This window comes from Equus caballus, chromosome 26 (assembly GCF_041296265.1).
Source record: "Equus caballus isolate H_3958 breed thoroughbred chromosome 26, TB-T2T, whole genome shotgun sequence".
In the NCBI taxonomy this organism is placed as follows: domain Eukaryota; kingdom Metazoa; phylum Chordata; class Mammalia; order Perissodactyla; family Equidae; genus Equus; species Equus caballus.
This window is the reverse complement of record NC_091709.1, coordinates 42956162-42976126: the sequence shown is the minus strand read 5'-3', so window position 1 is coordinate 42976126 and position 19965 is coordinate 42956162. Positions and strand designations below refer to the sequence as shown.

Sequence of the window (19965 nt, the reverse complement as noted above, 5' to 3'; positions counted from 1 at the left end):
TTAAGGAATTGTCAGCCCTTCTCGTATTAGCAAGTCTGACCTCTTCCCGCTATAGCAAGAGAAGAAAAATGCAAACTGATTTCAGAACGTCTTAGTCACCCACGTAAAGTAGGATTATTCTCTCTCAACTTCTTACAGTTGACCAGACTGGAAGCTCTGTGAGGGGAGAGGGGATATTTTGTTTGTTCATTACATCCTCCGCAAGAGAGCAGTAAATACTTGTTAAATAAATACAGGAAGCACTCCCACTGTTCACGTATATGTTAAAATATTCATATCAAGTGGGGGTACCTCTTCCTTTGGAAACCTCTGGACTCCCTGGAAAGGAGTATATATAAAATACGCAGATCCCTTTAGTAAAACCATTCATTGCTTATTTGCTTGACTTGGTATATCTTCTGCATCTCTCTCCATCTCTCCGTTGCATTCACTCTCTTGGTGTACCCATGTGATGGGCCTTCTCTAAGGACTCCAGGTCTCTGTCCCAGAGCAGAGCTGCCAGCTGGCCTGCTCAAAGGGTCCTGGCTGGCCTCCCAACCCAGCAAGCAGTTCTCTTGGTTCTCAGCCTCAAAGTGAAGATGCTGGCCACCTTTCCAGAGGCTGCTCAGGCGCCAAGAGGGTGGGATCCAGGTCTGACACACAGGCATGCTGGGAAGAGTGGTTAGCCAGGTCTCAGCGTTGGAGGCATGTCTCCATTCAACTCCAGTGAAAAGGCTGTACCTCTCCAGCTAATTGACCCTGACAGGACATAAACTGAACTTGGACTAAAGACTAGGACCAAGGCCATCTCTGTTCATCAGTTGGCAATCCTTTCAGATGGTTTCTTTTGAAAGCTTCACTCTGAGCCTGGATGAACCAAGCACAGTACAAGACAACAGAGGGCAGGCACTTTCATTGTTCTCTTTTACGACTGTCAGGTTATAAACTGTCAGGTTACAGTAAGTTAGGAGGCAAGGATGATATTTTTGCTGTGACTTAGAGAACATATTATCAGAAACGCAAATAACAGTAATGAGTAGGAACCATGAAGTTGCAACTAAAAGAACATTTTAGAAATTTATTGATGACCAGCCATGGGTGTGTATTTAGTACACCAATATCACATTTTACAAATGGTTTAGGTTCTGAAATTGAGACATTAGGATAAAATTTGTTTATGTTCAGAATAATATTGAAAATTACTTAATTGTCTATTAAGTACACTGTGTATAATTTTAGCCATGAAACCCTACAGGGACATAAATGTATGAATATATAGTATTTACAGTGAAAAATGAAGAGTATATGTAAAACTGTAACTTGACATTATCTCATTAGATTATGCATTAAGTAGTATTAGCATAAGTGAAATGCATCTACAGCAAGTGAAGAGCATATAATGAGAATACTTGATATAGTATTAAAAGCACTGGATTAAACTTCAGGAAAATTTGATATTACTGCCATCTCTACACCTAATAAAAATGACCTCGAGCAAGCTACTCTATTGGTCATTGCCGAAACTCAAACCCTTTTCATTAGTTCCAGTCTGAGTGTGCTTTTCCTTATATCGTAGGTAAATAAATCAGAGCACATGTTCATGGCATGTTCTTATCCTACTCATCTCACAGCACTGACTTGATAACCGTGGAGGAGGGAGGAGATGAGAGCACTTTAGAATCCTTCCATAGGTTGGTCCTTTGAATAACAACCTTGATTTTGATCTCTACCCTGGATCTTGCCCTTCTGATGGCTCTGGACAGCCCAGTAACAAATACCTCCCAGGAATGTAAATACTGTAAAATTGGCCCGACAAAAGTAAATAAATAAATAAAATTTTTATTTTAAATAATCTAATAATAGATGGATAGGTAGTAAGTTCAAGAAAAGTATTCAAAAGACTGCCTCATGTATAGTTTTGCTGATTCTCATAAAATACTGACTCCACTTTTCACAGAGAAATTGGAAGATCAAATCAACGTGACTGTTGCATTGAGTTTTATAAATGAGTTGAATGGCATCTATCAACGGAGTGAACGAACGAGCATACAGTTTAATGTGCCTAATTTTCTTAGACAGTCATCACTATGCCATCTTGCTAATGACATTAGCCATCTTAGAGAAATCAAATAATGTGGATAAGTTAGTAAACAAGGCGTAGATGTTAGGATGAAAAATCAAAGAAAAAAAAGGGAAAACCTATGTCCAATCAAGAATTACCTAGGCATTGAATGACATCTGCTACTTCATGACATTGTCTCCTAAGGGGAGGGAAGAAATAGGCTGTTACGTTTATCCTTTATAACTAGTCTGGACCAAGTTGTTCAGGGTCTTTTGCAGGAAGAACTCCAGCCAGGACAGCATGAGCAAGCTGCCCTAGGAGACACCTCTGCATCTAATCTCCACAGTCTATTTTTATGGCAACATGAGGCAGAACAGAAAAACACAATATATGCTTTCAGATTCATGTCACTAATGCAAATACGTTTAACTTAATCCACTAAGATGTAACCCACTAAGTCTACTTCAAGGTGATCTTCTATAACTTTTTAAAGGCCAAACTTCTCTGTGTATTAAAAAGTTGGGAAAATAAGTTCACATTCTTTCAGTTCCTGTGATGGATTCCTCCCACTAGGACATTCTTTTGAAAGTTTTAAGTTGCAACTGAAAACAAAAGTTCTGTGTGCTTTGAGTAATCACAGAAATATAGGAAATAAAACTATGCTGCCTCTTAAAAGTGTCTGATCATTCCTGTTTTCCCTACCAGTCACAATCTAAAGTTGGAAACAAGCCTTGTTTTTATATAAATAGCAGAAGAATTCAGGAGGAGACATACTCTTATTAACTTCCAGCAGTGAGAATTCCCAAAGAAGGAAGGTCTGATGTGGGGGGTGTGTTCTGTCCCTTCCAGGGGTCTGTGCAGAATCTGTGACTCTCTCTGCATGTGTTTGGGCTTGTGTCAGGAGCATCCCCAGTTTCAGAACCAGAACATTTGGTCCAAATGCTTCTAGCATGTTCCTGAGAGGGCAGAGTAGCTTATCAGACACTTTTTCAATCTCCCTCTCTTCCATTACCCGTTCATGATGCTGATGCCTTGAATTCCTTTGGTTGAGGCTAGTGCCTTTCATTCCCAAGTACAGATAAGAGACAGAAGTAAGTAGCTGTACAGGAGCAATGCCATCCTACGCTTAAATCATCGCTAAGGTGCAGGTGGCAGATATTAAATCCGTGACCAGAGGCCCACGGTTGATGCAGACATTACTTGTCTTCTTCTGATAGAACACAAGTTAGAGCTTTGCCATCCCAGCAAGGAGGGGAACTGACTCCATCAAACACTCGGCCCAGATGCTGGCTTTTCTCCAACCCTGCCTCTCCTCCCACTTCCACTCCACCCCCATCCTCAGCCCACCCAGTGAACTCCACCCTGCATGTGGCTTTGATCCACACTGTGTCCTACAGGGGTTGACAGACTATTTCCGTCAAGGGCCAGAGAGTAAATACATTCATCTTTGTGAGCCATAATGTCTCTGTCTTAACTCTGCCATTGTAGCACAAAAGTGGACACAGCCAATACATAAATGAGTGAATGCAGCTGAGCTCTGACAAAACTTAACCCGGGAACGCTGAAATTTAAAGCTCATGTAATTTTCTCATGTCACAAAATATTCTTCTTCTTTTGATTTTTTGCAACCACTGAAAAATGTAAAAAGTATATATATTCTTAGCTAAGAGGGATATATAAAAACAAGTGGTCAAACAGCCTTGGCCCCAGGACCATAGTTTGTCAACCGCGCTTCACTGAATCAAGAGGGTACCTGGGGAAACAGCCACGTCAATTGAAATATGTCACAAACAGCTTCCTGTTAGTAACTGGCTCTTTGTGCCGAGATTTAAAGCATTGAGAAACTGTTCTTAGGTGTGAAGTTAGAGCCTTCCTTTCATTGAGCAGGTTCTTCTGAGCCTCAGATCTTCTTTGGTTCTTCTGGACAGACCCTACTTAGCAGAAGTTACAAAGACTGTCACAGCAGCAGCCCTGCATATGGTTGTGGCAGGTCATTCCTTTACAGAGCCTTCCTGTCATTGGAAATCCTGCCTTTTGCTCTTTCTTAACATATCTGGGTCAACCGTGTCCTCCCCAGATCTATGTGGCCTTTTAATGGGTCAGCCCCCCCTCTCCTTGGCCACTCTGCCATCTCTAGGAGCTCACATTACCTGAGGGGGAGCTACTCCAGGTTGGGTCCCCCCATCTGCATGGAAGGAGCCGAGCCCTTTGGGATCACCCAGCTACCACTAAATAGTTGGGACCCCAGCCTGATGCTCACTGGCTAGTACACACTCCCTCTTGGCATCCAAAACAAAACTCCTTGCCCTCTAAATCCCCATCACCTGTAGACTTAGATATGCAAACTGGACCAGTCTCCCAAAACCTCACAGCCTCCAGATAGATTCTTTCCTGGCTGGACCTTGGCTACACTCCCTTTTGGCCCAGGAAACTTCCATAGCCCCCCTCCTCATTCTCTCCCTGCTCTTTCCTTGGTCGGAACCCAGGGCACTTCCACTCTCCCTGCCACTTCCCTGTGACTGACTACACTTCTAGACACTGGGACATTGAGCCATCACCCTTCTGACCAACTCTATTCTCGGAAGTTGTCTCTGGTTTCATTGAGCTGTGGCAGCCACCTCCCCATCTTCACCAACTACCTGAGTTGGCAATGGAACCTTAAGAAGGAGTCATGACATCTAGAGACCTTGACATTAGGCGAAGGATATTCCTGGAGACGGCTTCTCGGTGCGGATATATACAAAACTAACCCTAGTCTGTGAATGTGCCATGAATTCCTTTCTTAGGTCATTGGCAGAAACCACTGGTTCAGCCTTTATGGATGATGAGAAATGCACTATGTGGCTACCAGACAGTGTGCTATGCAAAAGACAGCAAAATTCAGAAAAAAGAGGGGCCCGGCAAGAGTAGCTATTCAACAAATGTTTACTGGTTAGATGAATGAATGAATGCGTGAATGAATGAAATGGGAGCCATTTCTACAGTTTAGCAATTGAATAAATGGAGTCCTGTTTTGCAGTAGTTAATCTCAATTTCATTCCATAACATTCTAAGTACCTGTTTCTGAAATTCGACTTTGTGTTCCAAGCTGACACACCCCCTTGGCTGCCATCTCCCCCTCAGCTGCCAAGTCTCACTAGAATACAGTGACTGTTGGCTACAAGTCAAAGTTCTTGGCCTCTCAAGGTAGTGTAGTTCAAACATTCTGCCATTCATCATTATTTCTCACACCTGAATTGAATAGCTCCCTTTGTTCTAAGCATGTCTCATTCTCAGCTCATGAGTCCATTTTTTTTTTTATTTCATAACATGTGGTCCCCTAATTCTTTCTCAACCCCTCAATGGACAATAATTTGGGGGAGGGAGCCATAGGGCCATTGCTTGTATAAGACCTATGAAATAGATAGTATATTTAGTGTAATGCAACTCTAAGGAGAGAGGCAAGAATGAAAACGTGTTTTGAGGCAATGTAAGACATCTCCTCTCCCTTGAAGTCCATTGCCCATTCATGTAGAGAGGCTGCTCTGCCATGATATCCATGGGGGCTATGGAGCCACAGCAGTGTTCCGTCCAGTAAGGCAGTTGGTCCCCCTCCAAACAAGCCACCATGTGAAGAGAGTCCCCTTGCTGCTGTGTGGCTTGAGGGACCACAGTGGTCTTGCAGTCTTATTTGCATTCAATCCTTTTGTTCTGCAAAGACACCAGGAAAATGGGTTATTGGTGACCTGAAAAATCGGAGAAGGCACAGCCATCCCTTTTTAACTGACTAGTCCATCCCAAGTGAGGCCAATTCTAAACCTTTTAATGACACCCCGATGACAACCACAGTGCTTCTCAGACTTGAGCGTACACCAGAATCCCCTGGAGGGCTTGTTAAAACGTGGATCGCCCACCCCCTTGCCACAGAGTGTTTCTCATTCAGAGGTTCTGGGTGTTTGCCTAACCTCCTCTACACTCCCGCCATCCCTCAGCCCCACAATCACCACAGATACCTCCCTGAAGGGTCACTCGGAGCTGTTCTCCATCCCTGGGCATCTCTTGTCCTCTCACCCAGGGCAGCTGTGTGTGCTGACTGCTTTCCTGTGATGTTGCCCCCTCCTCAGCAGAGGCTGGTCTTCCTTTCGGCTCAGATGAAGTGTCCCCTTCTCTGGGAATCCCTCTGCCCCCTTTTCCCTCCCATAGGACCCTGTGCAAACTTTCAGCACCACAAGCCTCCCGCTCTTTCATGGCGGAGGGACTGTAGGTCTGCCCTGCCCACAGAGCCTTGTACAGAATAAGCCCCCAGTCCACGGTTGTAAAATCGAATGCACTCCTCCGCTGAACAAGTTATTGAGTAGCTGCTGTCTACGTTGGCGAACAGTGAAGGAGCTGGAGGAATTACACAAGGATGAAAAAGACAGTCCCCCACCCCTACAATAAGAGGCAAATGAGGGCCCAGCCCGGTGGCGCAGTGGTTAAGTTTGCACGTTCCACTTTGGCGGCCTGAGGTTTGCCAGTTCAGGTCCTGGGTGCGGGCATGGCACCACTTGGCAAGCCGTGCTGTGGTAGGCGTCCCACATATAAAGTGGAGGAAAATGCACAAGGATGTTAGCTCAGGGCCAGTCTTCCTCAGCAAAAAGAGGAGGATTGGCAGGAGATGTTAGCTCAGGGCTAATCTTCCTCAAAAAAAAAAAAAAAAAGAGGGAAATGAGGACAGGTTACATTTTAAGTAAATTGGGAGGAATCTAAAAGGAAAATTTTCAATTCATTTTTCCACTGAATTACTCAACATGCCCAAGTACGGTGGTGCTCTTGGAATGCAGAATTCTGCAGTGCAGGATTTTAGCTCCCCTGGTCAGCAGGTGGATCCTGGCATTGAGCAAAGTCCATTCTTTGCCTGCAGTGGAAAGGGGGAGGGGAGTGTGCTGGAAACAGGACCTGGCTGGTGGTTTGTGGAAGAAGAGATGCCTGTTCTAATCACTCCCATCCTCCACGGTGCCAGGAGCATTTGCACATCACCCCTGTTTTTCCATCTCTTTAAAGAGCGAAGAATCTGCCACAGGCAGCTTGCAAGCTGATTTGGACGGACACGTAAAATGCAGGCACTTGCAAACCGCACAAATAAATTGACACGGTGCTGCTGTTGTCATGGAGATCAAAAGAGACAGTTTCTTAAAGGAAGTGGGGGTTGGGAGGGATTTGAAGGCTGGAGAAAGGGCAGCTGGAAGGATGAAAGAAGGCTGTTTAGGGAGACTACAGCAGAAAAAAGAGAATGCCAGGGCAGGAAAGGGGAGAGAGAGTGCCAGAGATGGCACCTAAATGGGACAAATGAAAAGAAATCAGGATCATTACTGGATCCAAAGGTAAATGGATGGAAGAGTAAAATTCAACATGGAAAATCAATTTATTTCTATGTGAGAAATATAACAGCAAATCGGTCAGGGCTTCTCTCAGAATTTTCGCACATTCAAAGGGATTTGAGAAAAGGTGGAAACAGATCCCTCACATGTCAAAGTGGTCCGTAAATCCCAACATCTTCTTGCAGGAAGGGGCGCAGATTGTTGAATTCCCCACTAGAGAGAGAAGGGAGCCCTCCTCCACTTTAGTGTTATTTCCCTTCATCTACTTTCCGAAGTATTTCTTTAATATGCATTAAGAGGACCGGTTGCCAGGTGAGACACTGCAGATCTGTGAGTCTCTCTTGAATGATCCTTACTGTAAAAACATGTAACCCACCGGTTGGCTGAACAAGTGAACAAACTCTCTGGAATCCTTGTTTTAAGCAGGAAAAAAAAAATGGATGACATTGTCCAAATAAATTGGCTCTTCAGAAGCTATTTTCCTCCCTGATGGGGCTTAGGAAATGAAGCTGGACCCCTCCGAATCCTGCCTGGATCTCCCGTCATGATGCTTGGGCTGCCATACTAAGTGATGGCATGGAAGCCAGCTCGCAGCTTGAATCCACGTGTCCAGGCTGTCGCAGTTCTCCTGAGGGTTTCTTCCGTACAGCCTGACCCAGACCTCTCTGATCAACAGCTACATCATGAGTCTGGAGTCCAGGCATCTCTTCCATCTTTATATACTTTACATTAGCCCTTTATCCAATCAGATTATAAACCTGCAACCGACGTCATTCTTACCCATCACTTTTGTTGCCCCTCATATATGCTTAAAACCATTCTCTTCATCTACAATAACATTTTCTGAGAATGTCCACTGTGCTGAAGCCCTGATTTGGACAGGAGAGTAGGCGAGATCCGAATCATGTTTGTGGGAATCCTTGCTCACTCGGAGTTTGCAATCAAGGGCTTGGTAACCAGACATTTGAACGGAACAGCAGCCACAAAAGGAGCTGGAAGTGATCAGTTCTTGCTGAGCTGATGGTGGATGGATGAGTGCCGCTGGAGACCAGAGGAAGGCGAGGACTCCTTGGGTGCAGGCAGCCAAAGGGAGCTTCCTGATGAGTTGGAAATTGAGCTGGCCGTGGAGGAGGAGGCAGGTTCTGACAGTAGAAAGGAGTAAGGAGAGCATTCTCTGATGAGGGCTCTCAGGCATGGGGAAATGTGAGAGAGCAGGTATTTTCATGCTTATTCAAACAGTCGGAGAGGATCCTAAGTCATCAAGGAACATCCAGGGGACATTAGTCTGGAAAGACTACTGCAGGGTTCAGATCTCCCAACAGGCACCACTGAGATTTGGGGATAAAGACGTGATGCCAAAGTGATTTCTTAGGAAATTTGTCTTCTCCAGTATCATGCAAACCAGATTCAAAATATGTTTTAAGATTTCTACCTGATTTCTTCTTTTTCCTTTCTTCCTACCCCACCATTAACTACATTCACTTAGCTTCGTGAAAGGAAATGATGATTTTTGACCATTTCATCAATCTTTCTTTGATGCTATTGAACAGTTAGAGAACAGTGCTCTGAAACTGTCTTCCCCACTAGGATGTCTTCTCCACACACACCAGCCAACGATCTCCCTTGATTCCAAGTAGACACCTGCTCCAAGTAGAAATGTTGAAGGCATCATCCAAAACAATTTTTAGAGTAAAGGGTATTATGTACCAACTTGTCTTTGGGTGATATGAAGCCCATTGCCAGACAGATTAGAGTGCCTTGGCTGATCCACACCCTCTGCCCTCACTGGCTTGTCTCCATACAACTCAGTAAGAGCCTCCAAGGTCACTTTCAAAAAACTTTGAAACTTACCTCACAACCCCTAACATTTCCTACACTTAATGTACAAAATTCCTGCATTTAGGGATTTTTTTAAAAAAGATTCGGAGCTGGCTCCATGGCATAGTGGGTAAGTTCAGCACATTCCAATTTAGTGGCCCAGATTTGTAGGTTTGGATCCTCCACCTGGACCTACACCACTTGTCAGCTATGCTGTGGCAGTGACCCACATATAAAGTAGAGGAATATTGGTACAGATGTTAGTTCAGTGCTGATCTTCCTCAGCAAAAAAAAAAAAAGAAAGAAAAAGAAAGAGATCTGTGTTTTTAAATATGCCCTTGAGGATTTCTTTAATGTAAAAACATCTCCAAATTCGAATCTGACTATTTAGCCTACAAATTAATAATAGAACTTAAACTTTACCTGATATAGTTAGACTGTTTGCTTGCTTTTGTGCATAAAGACATAATACTTTCTTTTCATAATATTTGTTAAATTTTTCTGTGACTAAAAATGCTTTGTTTAGTATAACTTTACAAACTTAATTAACAACCTTTGCAAAAAGGAGAAAAGTTATTTGAGGCTCTGTGAATGGTGGAGACTAAACACAACTGTTAGAAAATCCTAGGTTGGAATTCCAACTCCACGCTTACCTTGAGGAGGATGTTTTAACGTCTTTGACTTTCAGTTTCTTCATCTATAAAGAATGATAATGAGACTCCTTGGAGTTGTTGTCAGGACAAATGGGATTTTATATATATTTATATGTATCTTACCTATTACACTGGTTGTAAAAAGCAAGTGTTCAACGAGTGGAGGTGGTGGTGGAGATGGTGGTAGTGATAGTGTGATTGCGGTGGCAGTGATGTTGGTTCTGGGACAGTGATGGAGATGGTGGCGGTGGTGGTGACAGTGATGGTGATGGTAATGTCAGTGATGATGGGGTGGAAGTGTTGAAGGTCATGGCAATGATGTTTTGTAGAGATGGTGGTAAAGGTGGTAGAAGCGGTGGTAGCATTAGGTAATGATAGTGGCGGTGATGTTGGTACCAATGGTGAGAATGTTGATGGGATGGTGGTAGAGATGCTATTCGTGGTGGTGGTACTAATGCAGGAGGTGGTGGTGACATTGGCAGTGATGGTGGTGGAGGTGGTGGCGGTGGTGAAGGCAGTGGTGGTGATGGTGGTAGCGGAGGTGGTGGCAGCGATAGATGGTAGTGGTTGTGGTGGGGGCATGGAGGAAGTGGTGGTGGTGGTAAGAGGTGATGATGTTGATGTTGGTGGTGGTATTGGCGAAGATGTGATGGTACAAGTGGTGAGTTTTGGTTGGTGGCGGTCATTGTCGTGGGCCAGGGGAGCTATTGTTATAACTGAACTAGAAAGATAAGTAGCCTAGAGATGATTTCAGCACACTGCCTTTTATTACAACAACTTCATTAAGATGAAATTAACACACTGTCGCATCCACTGCCTTCCATGGACAATTCAACAGTTTTTAGCATGTTTACAGGTCGGTGCAGCCATCACCAGAATTTAACTTTAGAACATTTTCATCATGCTACAACAAAACCTCATATCCATTCTCCTGGCCCCACCACCTTTTTAGATTCTTTTAAAACCTTCTGAAGGCCGACAAGCTATGGAATTAAAAGTGCATGTTCCATTTGTAAGAAAAATCTATTCCTTCTTTCTCAGCTGCAACAATTCATTCTGCACGACACCCATAGATTGTGTTAGAATCCTGAAAGGAAAAGAGCTGAAAACACTACCACCTTCAAGTAACCCACAACCCTACTCAACATATATCTCTTCAAAACTGGAATATTAAGAAAACTGGAGGAGAGCACCCATGTTTGTTCCTTGTGATAAATACAGTCCCTTAAGTTGTCATATTGTATTGCACATCTAAAGGGAGAATAACACAAAATCCTATCTCATTCACAGGCAATTGGGACACAACCTTTTTGAAATAAGACAGTCATCCACTGGGGGGACTTGCATCCAATAAATAAACTTAAAAACACAGAAACTGTATTACAGAGCTTCCTAACACAGTATTTGTGGTTGAAAATAAATTACAACACAATAATATGGCTAACAATGGAAAAATGGTTAGATAAAATCAAACATCAATTGTGGAATATGATTTTTAAAGACTGTCAAGTAAACATGGGAATAGCATATTAAATGTGAGAAATCAGGCACCAAATTATACAGAGTATGGAGACAATCATGTGAAAAACAAAAGCAAAAACAGATTTCAACCTCACTTAGATAAAGCAAAATGTATCCAGTGTCAATAGTGACTGTGTAGATGTGGTGGCTGTGTACTTTTATCAGAAAAAAATAAAAAATAATTTTTATACAAAATATTTTGCAGAAGGACCTAATAGGCAAAAATAATCATTATGTCATTCTAGAATTAACAAGACTAAAATTCAGTTCTAAGAAAAATGTAAAGAATATTCTATTTATTTTTAACAAAATATTGACACTGAACAGAACAAAATCATCTGTGTTGTCCATCATACTTAAGCGGATTAGAATGTGTTTTCCCCCATGGAGAGGGAAAAAAGGAAGATTCCTCCACTCTACCCGTGCACTCAGATCACAGGCATGATTAATCTCCCCAAACCCAAGGAACTAATGGCAGCAAGCAAGTTCCCGCACTTGTAGAAGATTTCGCTAAATTGTGTGTGGTGCATAAACATTTGCTTGTGGGCATTTGTCTGCACTGTGCACACTTCCTTCTTGAGCTGACTCCGTAGCCCCCATAGTGTCATCCTGACTTGATATCTTGGAGGGAATTAAACCCACACAGGGAACCAGTTGAAAAATTAATATATTTTTTAAATTAAAAAAAATATGTCATTAGGGGGCCAGCCTCATGGCATAGTGGTCGAGTTTGTCTCACTCCACTTCAGCAGCCCAGCTTCGCAGGTTCAGATCCTGGGCATGGACCTACACTGCTCATCAGCCATGCTGTGGCAGCAACCCACATGTAGAGTGGAGGAGGATTGGCACAGATGTTAGCTCAGGGTTAACCCTCCTCAAGCTAAAAAAAGAGGAAGATTGGCAACAGATTTTAGCTTAAGGCTAATCTTCTTCAGCAAAAAAAAGAAAAAAATATATAATATTTGGATCACTGTATTTAACATTAAAAAAACTGTGAAATAAGAGAAATATCTTTGCTTTGTTTGACTTATACTTGACTTTTTCAGGGGAATTAATTTTGTTGATACAAATGCAATTCAGTGGTTGTGGTCAAACAAATTACATGTAATCGAATTATCAACATCTAAAATCTTTAGATTCAATTTTAAAGCAAAGTGAAAAGTCATAGTTCGTCAATGCAAAAACAGGCGTGCATAGATATCTGCCTGACATGAGAAAGATCTGAGCTCTATGTCAGGGTCCACTGTGCCAACCTGACTACGGAAGTCACGGTTTCCATGAGTGTTTCGTTTATGTCTATCAGCACCATGTTTTAAATGTATGAAATCACGCTGGTTGTTGAGAAAAGCAACTGGAAGCCAAGAAAACCGTAAATGAAGGAACTTACTTTAAAAAAGAAATGTGTTTTTGCTGCTCTTGAATAGCTCAGACTAATACCTAAAGACCCGGGGCACGTAATCCCACCGGGAGGATGGCAAATTAGGCAATCCATAAATATCTGCCGGATTCATTAATGCTGCTGCCTGCTCGCTCTTTCTCCTGGCTTCTCCTTGTGTGGACTCTTCTCCTTCACATTTTGCAGGCGATCAACGACTACCCCCAGGAGGCAGCTCCACCCTGTCTGTTCTCGCTGCCATTTCTCACTGCTGTGAGTCAAGCACCCTCTGCTCCATTGCAGCTGGCTCAGTCTCTCCTTGCCCCTTTCTGCAGGCTCCGCCTCCACACCCTCAGCACCCTTTCCACAGCCCAGGCCAGTGCTCCAAGCCCACCAGGGGTGGGCCTCTTCTGACTGCTTCAGAACGCTCTCCATTTTGCCACTTTCTGGTTGCCTGCTGGCCTTCACCATGCAGTAGCATATGCTTCCACACTGAGATTTCTCTATAGTTTCCCAAGTGTTTATTCTCTTTCTCCAGCTGGATTGTCAGCATTTTCAGAGCAGAGAAGACTTTTCAGAGCCCTGAGAGATCTAAATCTATGGTTTGTACTGAAATACGCACGTGCACACACACACATACATATGCATTCACACATGCACAGATAGACGTAATGCAAATATGCATGCACCCTTGCACACACACGTAACTGTTGACTGCTTGAAAGTCTAAAAAAACTTTATTGCTTTACCGACATCACTTTGGTGTTGTTCTTATACTTGAAAAGTGTCCAACATGTCAGCCAAGATTGTTCTGCCGTGGGTTTGGCAGTCTCTATCATTGGCAGAGGGAAGCTAACTCTAGATGCAGCCTCCCCGGTTTAAATCACGGTAAAATGACTCCAAAACAACTCAGGCCTTAATGAGAGAGGTTTGCCGTCCTGTCAGCAGTGGTCTCCCCTCCATATCCAGCTTTCAACCTGGAAACACCTTTATTCTGGAATATTCCATTAGAATGTAAGCTTCACAGGGGCAGGGTCTATTTTGAATTCAATTCTGTTCCCCCGTACCTAGAACAGTCTGGCACAGCGTAGCGAGCTCAGCCGATTTTGCAGGAATACATGAAGATCAGTGGTGCTGTGTGGGGCTGCTGTACACAATCCGTCTTCTGGACCTTTGCCACCAGTTGGAGAGGTCGGCAGGGTGGCAGGGGTTCCCCTTCTGTCCCTTATGTTTGTGTGATCTGCTGAGTCAAAGGAGGGTCATTTGTGGCACCATCTGTGCCACCTCGGAGGGTTGCAGTGAGGGCTGTGTACATTAATACAGGCAAAGGAAGAGCCCTGGCCAAGGGCAAGCTCCACATATGAGTTTCAACTATGAACGTAATCGCTACTATGCCGTTATTACTATTACTCTGATGATTCGACTTTGTTTTTGTTTCCGTAAGAAGTGGGTGGGTGCGGGTTTCATACCTCAAGTATTCTTTAGTGTATTTTTTTTCTCTCCTGTTTAGGCTCCCAAGAAACATTTGCAAAATGGGATGATCCGTGGCTACCAGATAGGTTACCGCGAGTACAGCACTGGGGGCAACTTCCAATTCAACATTATCAGTATTGACACCACTGGGGACAGTGAGATTTACACGCTGGACAACCTAAATAAGTTCACCCAGTACGGCCTGGTGGTGCAGGCCTGCAACCGGGCCGGGACGGGACCTTCTTCTCAGGAAATCATCACCAGCACCCTCGAGGATGGTAGGTTCTGGGGCCCCGGGCTGGCGCCTTTCCTTCCTCACTGGTTCATTCTGGTGGCCTCTTGGGTTCCCTGCAGTGGGGCACCCTGCTGGCCTTGTAGTAACAAAGGCCAGAGGCGCTGGGCCCTTGGGGCCTGGGGTGGCTGGTGGGGACGCTGGCCCTGATTAACTCGCTGACTGCTTTGATGCCCCCCCGCCCTTGACAGATCCCAATTACAAAGCCGAAATCCCCTCCCTTTGCAGCATCTTTCCCATTCATTTCCAGCACGAGAATGGGGCTTTTCCTGAGGGAAGCGAAGGCTCTTCCTACGACTGCAGAAGTCTGCCCAGAAAGTAGAAATTGATTTTCTAAGAATTTCTCTCAAATCAATGTTAAGGAGGATTTTTTTTTTCTTTTTGTCTTTTCTTTCTTTCTTTCTTTCTTTTTTTTTTTTTTTAAGGTTGCTTTCTATTTTCAAGCATTCTGAGACCAGGGAACGGGAATGAGCAGACTTCCAGAGCAAATCTCACAGTGACCGAGTGCCCCCTAGTGGCCATGAGGAATTAATTTCCCCTTCTGTTACGTCGTAGTGAAAATGACCTAAAAGCTCCCATTTCCAATAGAGCTTGAAAAGACAGAGACCCCTGGTGTGCAGAGGCACAGTCTGCTGGGTGCGAGACAATATACGGGAGTCATTGCAGCAATAAGTCTAGGTCTTAAGGCAGCAAGCTTGCTTTGCAATCACCTTTGTGCAATTAACCACTTGATCAGAGGTTTGAGGAGGCTCGCAGTGACTTGTATGTATAATTTCTGACCATTTTTACAGGAAGAGAAGTCTTAGATAACTAGAACCCTGAAGACCGGGATTTTCATCCCATCTTCATAGTCTTTGCAAGAGTGGTTACATGTGCCACTTTTGGTTTTCACTTCGAAGCTCATTTTTCATTGATGGATGTGATTCAGTCAATATTTTGTCCCCTCTCCCAGCCACAACGTTTAAGGTTTGCATAAACTCAATGTGAAAATTATTTCAGATCTTCTTCTAACCAGCGTCTTAGTCCATTTTCTCTCTTTCCTCTGACAGAATGTTATAGTTTTGGCAGGGAGGCAGATGGGGAGGGGGCAGTGAATAAATTACAATTACATGTCTGCTTTTTAGCTCTTTTTAAGCAGCTAGGCCTCCAATTTATATGCTAGGTATTAGTAAATACCAAGGGAATTACTCTATGGAGAAAAATGTAACTTACAAGAATAATGGGAAAATAGACCAGTCAAGCAATGGTCCTTTACTCATGCCATAACAGCTGAAGTGTCCTCAATTCTTTAAGCCCAGAACAGTCTCCTTAAAAGTGCAGCAGTGAAGCTGGAAAGAGAGACTGTGGAAGCACGTTGGGACACGTGCATGAACACTATATTTTACTGAATTATCATGATATTTGCATAGGGAAATGGTACTCATTTTTTTCCTTAATTTTGGGCATGGAGTGCATTTTTTTCTTTTGCTTGCACGTTGAAATATGAAACTAATGTTGCTTACGCAGTATTGCTTTGCTAATAAAACCACCCACGGTTATCACAGATTCTAATTATTTGTTTCCAGTGCCCAGTTATCCCCCGGAAAATGTCCAAGCCATAGCAACATCACCAGAAAGCATCTCAATATCCTGGTCCACACTTTCCAAGGAAGCCTTGAATGGAATTCTGCAGGGGTTCAGAGTCATTTACTGGGCCAACCTCATGGATGGAGGTAAGAGGATTAAAGTAGGATGGAATTTGCAGATACCCCCCACACACGGGATTCAGGATATAGCACGCACCTCCTTATCAAAGGTCACTTTCCTCTTTTCCCCACATCGTTCTGTTCTTATCTCTCATCTGACATTTTAACAGGTATATACAGCTGTTTAAAACATCACACACCTTCCAAAAGCAATTTGAAGTATAGGAGGGGGATGGCACTTGGGAAATCTAGGCACAGATGTGTTTTCCTAATTATGAGTATCTATGTCAAGCCTCTGCAGACAGCACCAAAACCTTGATCTCTATCTAGAAAGTTCTACGTGATGCGTATCCTAAAACGTTGACCTCTTCCTATTCCCAAATAGAACTCGGCAGGGAAACTTCTTAAATTCCTGTAGTTGGACTAGAAGGGAGAATGCTAGAACATCGTGACAGGAATATTATTACCCCAAGAGAAGCCTTTTAATCCCAAACTGTCCATTTTTGTCTCCTCCTTCTCTCTCTTTTTCTCCTTCTCTTCCCCCTCCTCCTGCTTCTCTTCCTTCCTTCTTCTTCTTGTCTCTTTGTGTTTGTTTTTTCTTTCAACTTTTAGGACACAAATTTCCCTTGTGTTTGGCCTAGGCTTTGAATGAGAGAGTACCTGTCCAGGTGGCAGTAAGACTGGGGCCAGAAGTTTCTTGGGGAGAATACATCTCAGTGTCTTTGCTTTCCGATGGTGGGTGCTGGGCCAGGCTACGCCCCACTCTGTGAGCATGACAGGTGCACACCTGCGCCACTGCCCTCAACAGAAAAGGCCTCCGTAGGTCTGTTCACAAGACCTGGGCGCCCGCAGTGCGTCCTCCCCTGCTCTCCATTCTCCAGCCTCCTCCTGCTCTCCCTGCCCCTGGGCGGCACCTCCCCTCTGGTTTGGGGCTTCTCTCAGCCTCTCTGCCGGGCTGTGGTCTCCTGGTGCACACTCACCTCTGAGTTTGGGCAAATGCAGCCACGGCTTCCAGAGCAGATCCCACCCTGCTCAGGACCACATGGGTCTGCTCTGCCATGCAGGTCGCTGCCCCATCCAGGTAAACAAAGCACACAGGGCCTCAGAGGCTGCAGGGGTACCACTATTGGTGCCAGAATAAAGGAAAGAAGACACACTGCAAAATAAGCTTACCTTGCTAAATAAGTAGCACTGTTTGAGCCTTAGCTATTTATGTCTGTAACCAGGCTTGCTTCTCAAGGCTGAAGATCAGACTCAATTCCTCTTGATATTGAGTGTAGCACCTCCCACAGCAGCCCGCAGTGGGAGGCATTCTGTAAAGATTCGCCTGCTCCATCTCCCAGCAGACCTGTTAACTGAGCATCAGCTCTGTGCTAGGCTCATGCTGGACACTGAGGATGCAGTGTCTGCCCTGTTGGATGTTCTAGACTAGTGAGCAAGGGAGAGTCTAATGAATACAGAACCATAAGCCCGATAATGTACAGCCAACCACGTAGAGGGACACATTTATGTAGATGATTCTTTCACAATTCCACCCTCTCCCCTCCAAAGAAAAACTTTTAAAAATTCCATAGATGTAAAGTGTAGATCAATGAAAATTTGCACAATTATCTGTTTCACTGACACAATACCATAGAATATTATTGCATATACTTGTCCTGGTTTCTAATCCTCATCTTGAATAAGGTGAAACTAAGCACCCTGATGTATTCACCTAAAGGCGGTGTTACACTAAAATTGTTCTTTTTTTGTTCTTGTTGGAAATATTTCCAGAATCTAGTGGTGGCTCTTCGTCCATATTTTCACAGATTACTCGTATTTGCTAATATTGCCTGTTAGCACCTTAGTTCTACGATGGATGATGTGGTTGACCTGGTTCAGTGAATGTTACACTTTCAAAGGTTTAAAAATATGAATATTCAAAAATATAAAATTGGGCCAGCCCCGTGGGTCAGCGGTTAAGTGCGCGCATTCCTCTTTGGCGGCCCGGGGTCCGCCGGTTCAGATCCTGGGTGCGGACATGGCACCGCTCAGCAAGCCATGCTGTGGCAGGCGTCCCACATATAAAGTAGAGGAAGATGGGCACAGATGTTAGCTCAGGGCCAGTCTTCCTCAGCAAAAGGAGGAGGATTGGAAGCAGATTTTAGCTCGGGGCTAATCTTCCTCAAAAAAAAAAAAGTAAAATTCTTTAAATAAAGAATACTTGGAAATGCATATAGTTTCTAAGGATACTTTTACTCACTGCATTAAGATCAAAATGAGGTGCTTAATGTCTTCTGCAGAAGTTCTGTGCTTAGTTTCCAAAAGATAATAGGAAGAAACCCTCAGAAACACAAACTCTTTCCCTACCCGTGAGAGATGACATTTATGAATTAACGGGTAATTTTGTGGAATTACTGGATGCTTTTTCACAAACTCTTCAGGTTGTGGCCCCGAGCTTCCCACAGACTTAGAACATACAGTGACTATGAAAAGAACTACACCTGCTAACCCTTGAGAAAACATCTCATACACACATACACACGCATGCGCATGCTCACACACACACACAGCGGGTGGGAGAGACAGAGATTGTTGCTATCACTGTGGTTAGCAATTGCCCCAAATACTTTCAAAAATAAGTATAACAAAGCATTTTGTTATTGTGAACATAATCAAATAAAATGAAACTGGTTAATATCTTTAATAAGGCAGGTTAAATATACAGGTCGGTGAAATTTCTGAGTATTTCATCGTAATCAGTACGTTGATTGATTTTTAAGACCTGACAGAAGCACTTCATCTGGGATTGCTGGGAAAATGGCGCACTAGGAAAAGTCACCATTTCCACCTGAATCTGAGCCACTTTTCATCTCTGCTTTCTTCAAGACAAAAGTGTTGGATTCTGAAGCAGAGAAACACCGGGCACCAACCAGGGTGTTTGCTGCGGTGGGAGGGGACATTTGGGGGCTTCAGAGGAGTTATTTCCACCCCTATTTTGGTTTCCACCTTAAAACCCTTTGAGAACGAGGGAGGGGGTAATAAAGACATTAAACTATTTTATTTTAAAATATAAAGTCTTTTAAAAAAATTTTGTGTTAGAAATAGTATGATTTCTGAATTTATGTATTTATTTCATATTATTTTACACATAACTTCAACTGAACACTATTATTTAGCTTCCATATTTAAAAAAAAAATAACCCTTTCGGAGCTGTGAAAGGTAAGAGAGAGAAATCCATGTTTAAGCCATAAAAAAAGAACAAGTGCTAAACTAAATGCCAAATGAGGCGTGCTGTTCTGCCTTTGGCTTTGTTCGTCATTCTCATTCCGGTTTCCCCCATATCTGCTAGTCATCAAGTCTCTGCCGGTCAGGAAAACACCGTCCACCAGAGGGCCGAGGGGCTCGTGTGGAGAGTCCATTCCGGCGCTCAGGTAGTGTTAGAAATCTCTGGGAGTTCATTTTGAAGGGGGGTTTTGACTGCAATCGTATTCGTGGTTCGTGATAAATTAGTTCCTCAAGACAACATGAACCCCAATGTGAGTCAACATCCAAATACTAATTGTAATAGGTAGAGTAATTCATGAGCAGATGTAACTCTTTTGTCATAACTGTTGCTTTCTTTAGAAAGCTCAAGGCGATCCACTTTGCCCTTCTCTCTTAACCGCTCTGTTCCTTATCACTGTGTCTTATTCAGCAACAGCTCTGCGGGATCAGCACAACTTTCTCCACATCCTGATATTACTTTCTCTGTGAGACAGAGACCCCTGGGTCCTTCTTAAAGATAG

At 43.6% G+C, this 19965-nt stretch overlaps 1 protein-coding gene across 7 annotated transcripts in view; it reads left to right on the top strand.

The window, feature by feature from the left end:
- DSCAM (DS cell adhesion molecule) overlaps positions 1-19965 on the top strand; it is a 690516-nt gene that overhangs the window by 575090 nt on the left and 95461 nt on the right. For all 7 annotated transcript variants that reach the window (XR_011433076.1, XR_011433077.1, XM_023630201.2 and 4 more), the window contains 2 exons: positions 14258-14498; positions 16078-16224. Coding sequence is in view for 5 of the 7 variants with exons in the window: in XM_023630201.2 (XP_023485969.2) it covers positions 14258-14498; positions 16078-16224 (388 nt within the window). In the remaining 2 variants the exon portion in view is untranslated. The remainder of the gene's footprint in view (positions 1-14257; positions 14499-16077; positions 16225-19965) is intronic.